Source organism: Carcharodon carcharias, chromosome 6 (assembly GCF_017639515.1).
Source record: "Carcharodon carcharias isolate sCarCar2 chromosome 6, sCarCar2.pri, whole genome shotgun sequence".
Lineage (NCBI taxonomy): Eukaryota > Metazoa > Chordata > Chondrichthyes > Lamniformes > Lamnidae > Carcharodon > Carcharodon carcharias.
This window is the reverse complement of record NC_054472.1, coordinates 156,911,520-156,926,375: the sequence shown is the minus strand read 5'-3', so window position 1 is coordinate 156,926,375 and position 14,856 is coordinate 156,911,520. Positions and strand designations below refer to the sequence as shown.

The 14,856-nt window shown below is 42.9% G+C and overlaps 1 protein-coding gene across 5 annotated transcripts in view; it reads right to left on the bottom strand.

Moving 5' to 3' along the window:
- Positions 1-14,856, bottom strand: part of LOC121279359 (KH domain-containing, RNA-binding, signal transduction-associated protein 3-like) — a 220,957-nt gene that overhangs the window by 83,344 nt on the left and 122,757 nt on the right. For all 5 annotated transcript variants that reach the window (XR_005943370.1, XR_005943371.1, XM_041190546.1 and 2 more), the window contains one exon: positions 9,581-9,663. Coding sequence is in view for 3 of the 5 variants with exons in the window: in XM_041190546.1 (XP_041046480.1) it covers positions 9,581-9,663 (83 nt within the window). In the remaining 2 variants the exon portion in view is untranslated. The remainder of the gene's footprint in view (positions 1-9,580; positions 9,664-14,856) is intronic.

Below are 14,856 nucleotides of genomic sequence, written 5' to 3'. Positions count from 1 at the left end.
GCGCTGTTAAAAACATTAGCTCAGGCTGCACACACTGAAGCTGAGGCAGAAACAGTCCCTGAATGTTACTACATTAAGAGTGAGGTGCTGATGAGGAAATAAGAGATCCACCTCACAGGCCTGCAAACGAGGGAGTGGATAATGATTCACCAGGTAGTAGTGCCACCAAGGTACCGTAGGGAAATACTGCGGCAAGCTCATGAAATTCCAATGGCTGTGCATGTCAGTATATGTAAAACCCAAGCTCACATCAGCCAACATTTTTACTGGCTGTACCTCCACAGGGATGTAGTAAGTTTTGCAGAGCCTGCCACACCTGCCAGGTTGTGGGACAACCCCAACCTGGATTAAGGCCTGCACCTATGATTCCCTTGCCGGCCTTTGGGGAACCATTCAGCAAGGTGTTAGTAGGCTCAGAAAAGCTGGCTCAGGTTCGAGGAGATTAACTACATGCTGCAGCACCAACTAAGACTCTAGCAGTAGTAGCTGGAGCTGCCCAAGTGCGCTCGTGCTCAAGCGGTTCTGCAACAACTACTGAAAAGTTAACTACTGAGATAAAAGCAAAATACTGCGGATGCTGGAAATCTGAAACAAAAACAAAAAAATAGCTGGAAAAACTCAGCATGTCTGACAGCATCTGCGGAGAGGAATACAGTTAACGTTTCGAGTCCATATGACTCTTCATCAATACGGACTCAGAATGTTAACTGTATTCCTCTCCGCAGATGCTGTCAGACCTGCTGAGTTTTTCCAGCTATTTTTGTTTTTGTTGCCGAGAAGTTAATGCAGTGCAGAGCCAACTCCTACCCAATACCCTGGCTGGAAGGCTGCATAGATAGGGTAGGTAAAGCAGTCTACATTACAAAGATAGATTTACTCAAGGGATACTGGCAGGTTCCCTTGACTGCCTGCGTGAAGGAAATCTCCACCTTCATAACTCCAGGTAGTTTATATCAGTGTTGAGTCATGCCATTTTGATTCTGAAATGCCCCAGCTACCTTTCAAAGGCTGATAAGCAGAGTAGTGACGGGCTTAGCCAATTGCATAGTGTACCTAGATGACCTCCTGGGAAACTCACTTAGAGCAACTGGAAGCCCTCTTCCAGAGGGTGCAGTCAACTGGCCTAGTGGTCAATCTCACAAACACCAAGTTCGCTACGACTCAAGGTGGCCTATCTAGAGCACGTAGTGGGTCAAAAGCAAGTACTGCCCAGGGCTGCAAAGCTACAAGCAGCAGCACAGTTCCCCAGTCCCACAATGAAACGGGAAATTGTGAGGTTCCTGGGTATGTGTGGGTTCTGTTGCAAGTTCGCCTCAAACCAACCGAGGGGGGATGAATAAATAAGGGGAGCCAGTTCATCCCTCCTCACCTGGGAGCATCACAATTTGGGGTATTGCGTCCAGGATCATAACAAATTGGGGGAACCTTGCCCAGGGACCAGTCATAACAAAGTTGGTGGATTGGACAGATAAGTGATGGATGAAGTTCAATGCAGAGAAGTGTGATGTGATTCATTTTGGCAGGAAGAATATGGAGACACAGTATTAAAAAAGAGAGAAATTCCAAAGGAGGTACAGGAACAGTGGGCAGAATTTTCTGCCTGCCAAATGTGATGTAGGCTGCATTTGGCCAAGGTGGGGTGCAGGGACAGGCCTGGCATCGTTGTGAGCGCATGCGGCAGCTGCAGGGTGAGGAGGCACTGGAGCCCTGCAATGTTCCAGTCTGGTTGGGGTGGGACGGCAGTGAAGAGGTTCCAGGTACAAGTTGCACTAATCAATGCTCCTCTCTCCTTCTCAGAAGAATGCTCATAATGCCGCCGAGCAATTGAGGACTGGAGGAGAGCCGGCCCAGTTGGCCATCACTGCCAGGCTCGAGCAGGAGGCCATCGATCTGGAGAGGCACCATGCGCCCTGGTGCACTGGTGTCGGTGAGGCTGGGGTGCCATGGGCACTGTTAGCCCAGCACTGAGGTCACCATTAGTGTCCCAGCAGCCATGGCACTGCTGAATGTTCAGTGATTGAAGTCTGCAACACGGCTTGAACATTACTTATGGAAGGATGAGCGTATAATGATCCAGGGGACAGGGATGCACAATGACATTGTCTCCACATTAGCTAATCAAATGTCCTTCTTCTTCCTTTCAGCATCAACGGATCAGGACTGGGAGGAGGTGGCACAGGGGCCCCTTCACACCTGAGGGTCCCGAAGTCTCTGACCCACCAGTGTCAAACCATCTCTGCCAGGCAGGCACCGGCGCAGATACTAACACCTCAGTGGGAATTAAATTAGCGGCTAATGTCCCGTGGCACAGCGGTGAGGGTACAACAGTCGCTGGAGGAGCTGACGGAGACAGAGAGCATATGGTGCCAGCAGTTAGAGGACTGCAGGGGACCAGGCACATGCTCAGTCGGTGGCTGATGATGTGTCTCTGGAGTTGTCCATGAGGCAGCAAACCCTGGAAGTCCAGCAGGGTGTGCGGGAGGATCTAGCGGAGATACATGAGGCTATGCTTGGCTTGGTCTCTGTGCTGGAGGAGTCCGCGCAGGCGATCAATGCAATGAGCCTCATGGCCGAGCACCATGCTTCCTCCACGGAGAGAATGGCGACTCTCGTGGAGAGGCTCCTCCAGGAAACCAAATCAGGGCTTCCTGGGAATGCGTGCGGACCAGCAAGCCCTCACATCTGCAGTGACCTCAGCTGTTCAGTGTCAGTGTGGGAGATGGTCTGGGCACCAAGTTTACCAATCTCAGTGTCCGTCCATCTATGGTGAGCAGGGAGGTCCAAAGTGACTTCATGTCAGTGCAGCAGCTGCCTGTCATCTCTGTGGGCTCCTCAGATGAGGGGAGCAGCTCCTCGGCCAGAGACCGTTGCATCTGTTGAGGCTGTGACGACTGGGGAGGTGCCAGCTGTAGAACTGGCCGCTCCCTTCCAGGTGGGGCCAGCACAGGCTCCATGGTCCAGAGGACATCCGCCAAAGTCATTGAGGCCAACAGGACAGCACAGTGAGCAGGCTGTCTCAGATGCCAGTGCCAGTGAGGGGACAGCACCTAGACGTAGAACCAGAAAATGTAAATTTAAGGCATCTTAGGCACACCACGGGTTTCTCACTGGCACTTTTATGTTGCCCCGCAATGAGGTCAGGATTAGTTGGTGTGGTGTTAAACACCTTTGTCATTTTGTTTCCTTTAGATCATCTTGTATCATTAAATTTACACATGTGACCATGGCTGAGGGTGCCTCTTTTCCTCTGCAGGTGGATGGTTACCCATGATGTTATGAGTGGGTTGTGTCACATTGATCTTTATTGACAAGGCCCTTGTTTGTTGTTCCTATACAGGCAGGTTTAGCACTCAGGTATTGAATATGGAGCCTGCAGCACAGGCTTTTGTTGGAGTTCCATCTGTGGTGTTCTAACTGAAGATTTGTTGGAATAAAGCTTCCCGGGTGTCCCTAATTCCCTGGAGTATACCCGGGTCAGCATCTACCCCCTCAGCATTTCCCTGTGCGTGCTAATCCTCGGATTCACTGCAGCCGCAGCCACTGCGTCGACATCATCTTCGTCCACAGCGTTGTCCCTTTCCAGCGCAAGATTGTGGAGAGTGCAGCATGCAACCAATATCAGCAACACACAATCTGGGGTGGGGGAGGTGGTAACTGGAGTGCGGTCCAGGCATCTGAAGCGCATCTTCAGAAGACTGCTGGTTCTCTCCACAACAGACCTTGTGGAGGCGTGGCTCCTATTGTACCACTGCTCAGCTTCTTGGAGGGCAGAGAGACGTCATGAGCCAGCTTCTGAGGGAATAGCCCTTGTCATCCAGCAGCCATTCATCCAGCCATGCTGGAGCATTGAAGAGCCCCAGGACCTGGAAGTGTCTGAGGATGTAGGTGTCTGGGTACCTTGCACAGAGTTGCAGAATCTGCAGCTTATGATCACACACTATCAAGGAGTGGAATCCCTTCCTGTTGATGAAAGCACTGGGCTCACCTGCTGGCACCTCGATGGCCACGTGTGTGCAGTCTATTGCACCCTGGGTGTGGGGAAAAGCCAGCAATCGTTGCGAAGCCTCTAGCTTGCTCTGTCTGGCTGGCCTGGTCCCTGTGGTAATGGATGAATGTCAATGCACGCCTGAATAGGCCATCTGTCGCCTGCTTGACACAAGCGTGGACAGCTGATTGGGAGACACCACAAATATCACCCGCTGAGCCCTGGGAAGGGCCAGAGGCATAGAAGTTGAGGGCAGCTGTGACCTTTAGAGCCATTGGCATGGGGTGCCCACCCACACAGTTAGCAGAGATCTCAGGGTCTATCATCTGACAGATAGAGCTGACTGTCTCCCTTGAGAGATGTAGCCTCCTTTGGCACTGCACCTCAGACATATTGAGGTAGCTGCTTCGCTGCCTGTGTACCCTGGCAGCAGGAAAGTGGCGTCTTGTGCGGCCCCTTCTGCCTTGGACTTCCTGTTGGCCCTGCACCTCTCCTCCCGAAGGTGGCTCCCCTGGAGGCTGAATGTGGAGTCTTTGCCTCCTCCCCCTTCTGGCCCTCCCTTCCTCCTCAGAGGAGGCGCCTCCAATGGACAGCATAACTCCCATTCCCAGGCTAAGGGAAGGCTTCCTGAAACTTGCAGGTCCCAAAAAGGATCTTCATTGTAGAGTGCTGACCTGAAGGTTGAGAGTCCTGTCCAAGCAGCTGGTATGAGTTTTGAAGTATTTCTGCTCACACAAGCAAGTGTCAGTAACTTTCAAAGATAAATATCTGACTGAGCACATTCATGACCCCACCAACCCCTCTTATCCCACCCGTGGATGAGATTTATACAAAATGTGTCCTACCTGCTTGCCTGTGTGAGGACCTGAAGGTTGCACGGGCCCTGAAAAATCAGTCAATTTGTGCCTCAAGTGGCCCCTTAATTAATGGCAGGCGCGCATTGGAGATCATCGCATGCCCGCCCACCAAAATATCGCGATTGTGCGCAGTGACGTCAGGACGCTCGCCTGACGTCACCACGTGTCATTTTACGCTTCCGTGCGGGGCCTGCCCCCGCATAGCAATGGGAAAATTCTGCCCTGTGTATATGTGCATAAGTCATTGAAGATGGCAGGGCATGTTGAGAGAGCAGTTAATAAAGCAGATAATATCTTAGACTTTAGTAATAGGGGCATTGGGTACAAGAGTAAGGAGGTCATGTTGAACTTGTATATAACATTAGTTAGGCCTCATCAGGTGCATTGCATCCAGTTCTAGGCACCATACATGAAGACGGATGTTGCAGTAATTGGAGAGGGTACAGAGGAGATTCACAAGAATGATTCCAGGGATAAAGAACTGTAACTAAGAGGAGAGATTGAAGAGGTTGGGATTCTTTTCCTTGGAGAAAAGAAAGCTGAGAAGAGACTTGACAGAGGTATTCGAGATCCTGAGGGGTATGGGCCAGGGTAATTAGTGAAAAACTGTTCTCACTCAAGAGAGCATCAAGAACTAGAGGGCACAGATTCAAAATAATTGGCAAGAGGAGTAAAAATTAAGAAAGGAAAGTTTTTTCCACCCAGGTGATGATTGAAGTCTGGAATGAACTTCCTGAGAGTGTGGTGGAGGCAGGTTCATTTGAGATATTCAGAAGTGAATTGGATTGCTATCTGAAAAAAACATGCAAGGTTATGGGGATAAAGCAGGACCAGTGCAGACTTGATAGGCCGAATGGCCTCTTTTTGCACTGTAAGAATTCTGTGGATAATACATTAGCTTGGATTGTGGATGAGTTAACAAACAGGAAACTTGGAGTCGGAATAAATGGGTAATTTTTGGTTTGGCAGGTTCATAAGGATCACTGCTGGGGCCTCAGCTATTTACTAATTATATCAAGGGGCTGAGTGTATTATATCCAAGCTTGCTGATGATATAAAATTAGGTGGGAATGTCAGCTATAAGAAGGAAGTAAAGATGCTGCAAAGGGGTACAGGCAGGTTAAGTGAGTGAGCAAGAAAATGATACATGGAATATAATGGTGATATGCAAAATTATCCATTTTGTTAGGAATAATAGAAAAATAATACATTTTTTAAAACAGATTTTAGGATTCAAAATGTTTGAATATCCTTGTACACCAACGCATAAAGTTAACATGAAGATAACACAAGCAATTCAGAATGTAAATATATAGCAGCCTTTATTGCAAGGGGGTTGCCATATAATTGTAAGGAGGTCTTACTGCAATAATATAGGGTTTTGGTGAGGCCACACCTGAAGTAGTGTGTGCCTAAGGAGGGGCAACAAAATTCACTAGCTTTATTCCTTCCTGAGACAAAAGTATTGTTGTCTGAGCAAAGAGTGGGTTTATAACTAATGAATGCCCCAATTGGTCTTTATAATTATGAACAGTTATTGAGTGATTGAGCAAATAGTTTAGCTGCATTTAAGGTGAGGCTAGATAAGCACATGAGGTGGAATGTAAAAGAGGATTAGGCTGATGAAATTAAGTGAGGAGAGAGAGGAGGAGCCTTGGGTGGAACATACATGCCAGCATGAATTGGATGGGCCGAATGTTCTGTCGATCCTGTGTAAAAATGTTCTACCATGCATTTCTACTGTTAGGAAATAGAGTGTTTAATTAAATTATGTTGGTACTTGTGGATGTTAGGAATAAGTTTTAACTTTAACGTTTAAGTTTGATTTGTATTTCTCTGTGTGTGTGTTAAAATGTCAAGTTGAATTTTAGTTTCACTTTAAAAGATGTTTGCATTTCTAATGAGGGTTTATGGCTGTAGGAGAAGTTATGCAACATAAGAGTAGAAAAATTGGGCTATTGCCTAGCAGCAGGGGCCTAGAGAGGCCGATCCCTCCCACAGACACACACAGAAGAAACTAGAAACGGCAGTTTCTGAGTTCAGTTTTGACAGCTGCCAGGCAGAAGCAGCCTAGAATGGACAGATATCCAGTTCCAAGCTAAAGTTGGTTGAATGCAACTGCCAGGATAGACTGGAAAATAGGGGACAGATAGCCAGTCCCGAGCTAAAGAAGAAAGTGTCCAAGAATCCAGTGGAGTGAACAGGAGAAAGACCCAAGCAGACCATCTCATCAAAGGAAGGACAGGAACCTGGAAAAGGTCCTGCTAGGTGAGGTTAAGAGTGAGGGGCAGAGAAAGGCTCCAAGGTTCAAGCTGCAGGAAGCAGAGTCAAAGCAATATAAAGGCTTGTGAGAAGTTGAAAGATCCAAAGAGGCAACTGAAGGTATGTAATTCTTTGCTATGGGCCTGTGAAGCAATGGTGTACTGTTGGCACTCACTGTCAGAGAGATAGGGTGCGTGGAAGAAAGCTTGAATGCATGTAGTGATCCAGGAGAGAGGAACATCGGAAGGAGAGTTCAAAACCCTGGAGGTGAACCCTTGCGGAAGGCATCTGAGAGAAAGCGTCGGTTTGGGAGAAGATTCCAAGGCGAGCTCTTGGAGAGTGCAGATTGGAAACCCTTGTGTGAAAGAAGGAGTTCAGTGAGAATGGTTAGCTCGTGGTGCAACAAGCGTTTGGGGGAGTTGACGAGAGATCCATAGCGTCTGGTTGAAGTGGCATCTGTCACTGTTCAGAGTGTGGTGTGTCTGACCACAGGTTGCCACTTGGCTTACATGGACTTACATGTGAACATTAAGAGTACAAGATAGCTTTTGTTACTTGTGTTATCCTTACAAATCTGTATATATCTGCAAAGTTATAGTCGTGGGTGAAGGAGTATTGTAATATAGTTCATCTTTTCTTGTTTAAAAATGTTTTAAGCTGGTGTTAAAAGTTTATTAGCTGACTCCAGTGATTCAGCTCAGTAGCCCCTCTCCACGTATCTAAACAAAAACAAATTAGGATCTAGCAAGCTGGGCTGCAGCCTGGGATCAGGTTTGTCCAGTGGTAACCTCAGCTGGGAATCATAACACTACTATTAATAAACTATGATAACCCTCAATGGGTTGATCAAGAATATGTGAATTCACCATAAAAAAAACTGTTCCGAAAAAATCACCAAAATATTCTCCCGAGTTAATTACACTTGCTGACAAAATGGACTCGATAATGACATAATACTGAAATATTGAATATGCAGACCGAAAAAATTGTTCGATAAACTGCCAGTTAGTCTGCTCAATTTGCAAAATATACATTTTTTATGAAGCCAATTCTTGCAGAATCAATTCTATAGCTCTAAAGTAAATACTTCATGTGCCAGTGTACCTTAATCAGCAAGAAGATTTACTGTCAACATAAGATTTATCATTAATTATTTTACAGAATCATACAGTACAGGAAGCCATTCAGCTCTTTGTACCTATGCCAGTTCTTTGAAAGGCTTATCCATTTGATCATACTCCCTGGCTCTCTCCTCACTTTTCTTTTGCAGGCATCCAATTTCTTTCTTAACGTTACTATTGAATCTGCTTCCACCATCCTTTCAGGGGTAGAAACAAGAGCTTCAACAAAAACACTGCTTTGCTTTCTCCATCTTATTCATAAGTGTAAACTGGCTTGCTGCAATTTGCCTAAGATTGTATTTGGTGAAAAGAATCAGAGAAGAGGTTACAGCACCATTAACTAGCTGAATATAGTGTAGTATATATATGTGAACACTTCTAGAAAAAAAAAGACACCTTTTCATAAGGTTAGCGGTACAGAAGGACCACCTTAAGAAGGCACTTGATTATTAAAATTGCTGTCTGTTGTTGTATTGGTTATCTCATTGAATCAATTTACTTTTCCTATTTATTTAACAGGTATTAAAAGTGATGGTACAGCAGCAATACAATGGCATCTCACACACTTATCCTCCATCAATTTTCTATGGGAGGTAAGTGCATTTTGAAAGAATAACAAATTGAAAAGATGCCTGCAATGTTTTTGCAGGAACTTTACTATTTCTTTCAAGACATTCTTGTCATTTAGCCACAATTGTTTAGCCAACAGCATTTTGTGCTTTTATTAAGGTCAACTATCATTATAATATAGCTTCTGCTGTTCCAGTTTGAACACTTTCACCTTCTTGGACACATGCAAGGGAATTTTTCTTTATGTTTAACAATGACAATCACTTTTGAAAAAATAGTAAAATGCTGGAGGGCAGGTGCTTAATCCAATTGACGTTTACTGCTTCTGTTGACCTACAAGCAGCTCAGGAAGAACAAGAGAAATGAATATAGATTATTCAAAAAACTCTTCCTAACATCATAAATCAAATAATATTCTTGTTGGAAATCTTGGTGATCAAGATTTCACATGCTTGCCAGAATGTGGCTTTTCTCTCTATTAAATTTAATAGGAGGAAAATTGTGGATAGAAGTACAATTTCTACTCCAGGTGTATTTCAGCACCATAGGAAATATTGCATGTTAATATCAATTTCTAAATTTCTCAATTAACGCAGATTTTCTACAATTCTATTTCTTGTTCGTTCTCCTCTCCAAGCTGACCATTCAAAATCAAAGGTGAAGCAAGTCATCAATGATAACTCCAAAAATGTGATTTAATACTTTTGTTTATAAAGGCACACTGAATTACGTCCCAGTCCTCCACAAATTAAAAATCAATGCTTGTGGCTATGTAGAATAAGTACCTCTGGCCTTGATTGCTGTAGTTGTTATCATATGAGTCATAACCTTGGTCTTCATAGGTTGTTCCATAGCCATCACCATATGCCTAAAGTTTCAAAGGAGAGTAGTGACTACACAGCATACAAAGGTTATACTCAAACTCAATTTCAAAAGTAGAACTGGCTTTACTTACACCTATTCAACTGTCCCATCAAATTCAACTAGAACTGTAAATCATACTTTTGTAACTGGTCTGGTACTACAATGAACATTAAACGATGAAGGAAAATGTTTTTGTCCAACTTCCTTCCTTCCAATCCTAAAGGTGTGAAGTCATCCTGATGAATGGCTCCATGAGCATCGCAGCCCTACAGTGTTTTGCCCTGGGTTATGTCAATTTAGGCAGCAATGTTTGCAGATTGTTCAGCTGTGCAGACTATAAGAACATACTTTGATGTCCGTGTACACAGTCCAATATTGATCACTGGATAGTGATTATAAATGGGAGCACAGAGTCATCTCTCCCTCCTCCTTAATTGCACTGTCTCTAGTGTATCCATGGCTGACAGCTAACTGAATATAGATGAGAGCAAAAATTGGTACATTGTGGTCTGCATGGTTCTTGACACATTGAATGTTATGTTAACTTATGAGCTCATTTGCATAGATATGAACATTCAGTTTAAACCTTATTCATTGTTTTGAAGTAAGTCCAGATCTGAGCTAATGAAAGAATATTTAGTTTTTGTATGATGTTTCCATCATCTAGAATATAACAAGTTTACTTGAACAGTTCAATTGCAACGGTTTAAATGCAAACCCAAAGCAAATTCCATTCATTTATACAATGGTCGACTTGAAGGTCACACATGAGGTGACTGTAACAGCTAAAGAGAAATCCTCAGGCATTTTAGACAGACAAGAGTCGAATGTTTCTATTTATTCAAAACATAGCAGGTTGACATATCTGTAGTGTGGTAACATAATAAGGGATGGGAGGCACAGGCAATTACCAATGGCTCTGTGCAATTTTCTGAAGTTTAAAGCCACAGCTGGAAATAATAGTTAACATTTCAATGTAAAGAACATCTCCTTTGAAATCGAATTTATGCAGCTGCTGCATGCAATCATAATTGCTCTCAGAACATAGACAGCTAAAACCACTTTCTGCTCCTATAAAGATGTTTAGTTAAAAGTTCATTAAGAATGATGACAAACAAAATCTAAGTGGGGTGGGGGGCGGTGGTGAAAGCAAGAAAAAGAAAAACATAAGTAGGCCAAAAGTTGATTAACAATAATAAAAGGTTACAAGCTATAAATTTGGAATATTACACCTAAAAAAAGAAAATAGAACAGAAAAGAAACATTGCTCACTACCTTACATTTTTCCACTTTTAAATGAAAAACCATTAGATATCTCATGTGGATTCTCATAGGGATTATGCATTTATATAATATCTTTCTGCACGTGGGCCTCATTATTAATGATATTCAGGAGCTACTAGGATACATGGCACTCACACATTATCCTCAAATTACTGTTACCTGGACTATGTCAGAAATGAAAATTGAAGTATGGAAAATATGGATGTTACAGTTTCAAATAACTAAATTAGAACCAGACACTTATAATAACTGTTTTCAAAGAGATCTGTTAAGATGTACTTCCATCGCTTGCTGTTCCTGCTATTTAATTAGCACTATTACAATAACATTATTATTCTCAGGATCATAAAGTATGAAAATTATTTGGTCCGGATACAGGAGTTTCCTTGGACCTGACAGCTACCTAAGCACTAAGGTTACTGTCAAGTATAGTTGAAAAGCAATTGTAACACAAAAACATTACTTCCATCAAGTTCTCATCTGGGAGTAGGGATCCAGCAAAAGGAAGAATATACTAGCTGTTCTCTCAACTACAGTGATCCAATCACTGATCAGACAGATCTCTGAAAATGCCTCAGACTAACGATGGATCAAGCCTGTATGTTAACTGAAAGATCATCCAATGTGGTAAAATTTATACTGGCTAAGTATATCCTGATTGATACTCAACTTTCTGTTACAGTACCTCCTGATCACTATCAGGTGCTTTAATCTTCACCTATGATTTTTCACGGTATTGTTTTTCATTGTCCCTAATTGTTCAGGCATGTAATACACCTTGGTTCAATTTTACAGCTAACATTAATTCACTATGGTCTCAAAAACAAAACAAATGAAGCATACAACTATGGCCACTGATGGGTACCCTGAAATTATTTAGTTGTTTGGTAGTACAGAACTTGAGTATTGCTGCAAACAGAGGCATGCTGTCGAAGCTTTTCGTCTTGCACTCATTAGAATGATATAATAAAAATACAATGTGCCCTTTACTGTTGGTATTCTTACAAATGGTCCTGATGAGTGCAAGATGAAATGCTTCTACAGCATGTGTTTTTCAGCAATACTCAAGTTAATATTTATTCACAATCACTGCCGTCATGCCCACTAAAGGTGCATCATACTCATAGCTCTTAAAAATATGAACTTCTTTATGGAATCTTTGAATTGACTTTCTCTAAAATGGACCATGTGTTCCAACAAGATAGTCACCAGGGATCAGATGGCCCGGTCTGTGTATTCAAGGAACTAACCCAGGAGCTGACCCATTGCATGACTATGTCCTGAAGACAGATAAACATGCATTCCACTTAAAAGTGTTAAGTACGCTCATCGCCTAAAAGCCATAAAACTATTGAAGAAGCAGTGGAAGTTCTATTGTCTGCAAATCAACCAATCCATGGCTTAATCATTGAAAGAACAACGGAGATTGAGTGTGGGTTTTGCACTTTTGAGAAACTATATTTAGTAACAAAGAAAAATAGCTGTAATGACCATGTGACAGCAGCCATCTTTCAGGGACAACTTTAACAAGGCCTGCTTTTACAGCACTAAGAGCGACAGTAACACTGGTGTCTGGGAAAGATCTGAATGCTACAAGCATCATAAGATCTTCAAGCCTGTGCCATTTCGGGCTCACCAAAACAGCTAAATGACCTCCTGGTAATGAGGCCACAAGAAAATGACTGTGAGACCTAGAGAAAGCCCATCACTTCGAGAAAATCCTGAAAACAGCTTCTGCATATCACTCTGTTGAGCTCATCTAAGTTGTATTTCAGGTGTGAAGAAAACCTTTCATCAGGCCTACAACATACTTCTTCCAAAACAAGACACTTGAATGCTGAGCTATTTCCTTTTTCTTGTAACCTGTAGAAGTGCACTATTCTCTCGAACTGTACTTTCCTGAACTTTGTATTATCAATGTGTCAGTAATTACACTGCATTGTAATGACCTTGTTAAAGACAATTGCTAGATAACACAGGTGATGGGCATTGGTTCTCAAAACAATATAAATAGATACAGCTGGAAAACTCTGATGTGGAAATGACTAGACTAAGTCTGTAGCACTGGAAAGCTACCTTGACAATAAACCAGTATGAAGTAAAAGACGAGCTTTGTACTCATTCTTACATGACAAGCACTTATTGTGAGTAACATGTAAAGGTGCATGATTGTGAGTGGGTGCTGTAGCATTGGTTTTTGGGGTGAGTGCTTAACCAATCAGCCTTTTTTGTTTAAGCATGCACGTACACACCTCTCAAAAAATTCAGATTATGGACAGTTGCGAAGAAGACAGGGATCTCTGCAGTTCTCTCACCCTGTCTGTAACACTGCTAAAAACCTAATTATATGAATAAACCCGAACGGGTGTTTTTGCATCTATATAGACAGCATCGTAACAAACTTATGGGTACTTCACTCTAAAACAAATGGCTTTTGGCAGCAACTAAAGCTAATGTGTACAATAATTTAAATTGACTGAATGAACCATTCCCTTTTCACAACTGGAGAGGTTCTGCATAACATGAATGCTATTGGAAATTATGCTGCAATAAAAATTAATGGTGGAACCAAAAGTAACCAATAAAGAACCAAAACAATTCATGGAGAGAAATTGGTCCGCTATGTACTGATTTGACAATTCTTCCAAAAATGCAGCACAATTTTAATGCAATTAAGGCACAGGGACAGTATAACACAAAATTTGACACAGAGCCACATAAGAAAACATTAAAGCAGATGACCAAAAGCTTGGTCAAAGAGTTAGATTCAACAAATACCTTAAAGGAGGAAAACTGGTTAGAGCAACAGAGGTTTAGGGAGGGAATTACAAACTTGTGGCCTAGGTAGCTGAAGGCTTAGCCACCAATGGTGGAGCGATTAAAATCAGCAATGCTCAAGAGGTGGAGCATTGATATCTGTATATATGTATGCGTTGAAACTGGGGGAAGGTTAGTAAAGTCAGCTTGTCTGTGGGAGCAGAGGTGAGTAGGAGCTTGACTTTTCAGCTGTTAAATTTCAAAGGGAGTCTAGAGGTAACAAGGAACTTTTACAGCTTCCAAATGTTTCACAGGTTAACAAGGGAAGGTTATTAAATTTTATTTTACCTGAAAGTTGAGGCAATAGGAGAACAAGAAAGATTTTTTATTTTGGGAAAATTGAATTCCAGGAGATGTTTAGAACAATGGAGTCTAAGATCAAAGGGGAAGAGGATATTTAAGGAAAGATGTTTAGCTGAGCTAAGAACATACAAAGAAGGAGCAGGAGTAAGGCCATTCAGCTCCTCCAGCCCGCTCCGCCATTTAATAAGATCATGGTTGATCGGATAATAACCCGAAATCTCCATTCCACCTACCCCCAATAACCTATCCACCTCTGCCTTAAAATATTCAAAGGCTCTCTTCCTGAAAAGGTGGTGGAAGCAGAGCTCAAAAGGCTCACGACCCTCAGTGAAAATATTGCCCCTCATCTCTGTTTTAAAAGGGTGACCCCTTATTTTTAAACAGTGACCCCTAGTTCTAGATTCTCCCACAAGAGGAAACATCCTCTCCACATCCAGCCTGTCAAGACCCCTCAAGATCTTATATGTTTCAACCATGTCACCTCTTACTTTTCTAAACTCCAGCGGATATAAGCCCTATCTGTCCAACCTTTCCTAGACAAGACAACCCACCCAGTCCAGGTATTAGTTTGGTAAACCTTCTCTGACCTGCTTCCGATGCATTTACATCCTTCCTTAAATAAGGTGACCAATACTGAATTGTGTTGGCTGTGTGGGTGAGATGTCCTGAGACCAACTCTATGCTGAGAAAAGTTGTGAATTTGAAGCAGCCTTTCAGTTTCAAACCAGAAAAGTCTTTGTTTCCAGAAAGCAGTCTATTTCTGAACTTTCTTTGGATTTTTTTTCCCCACAGC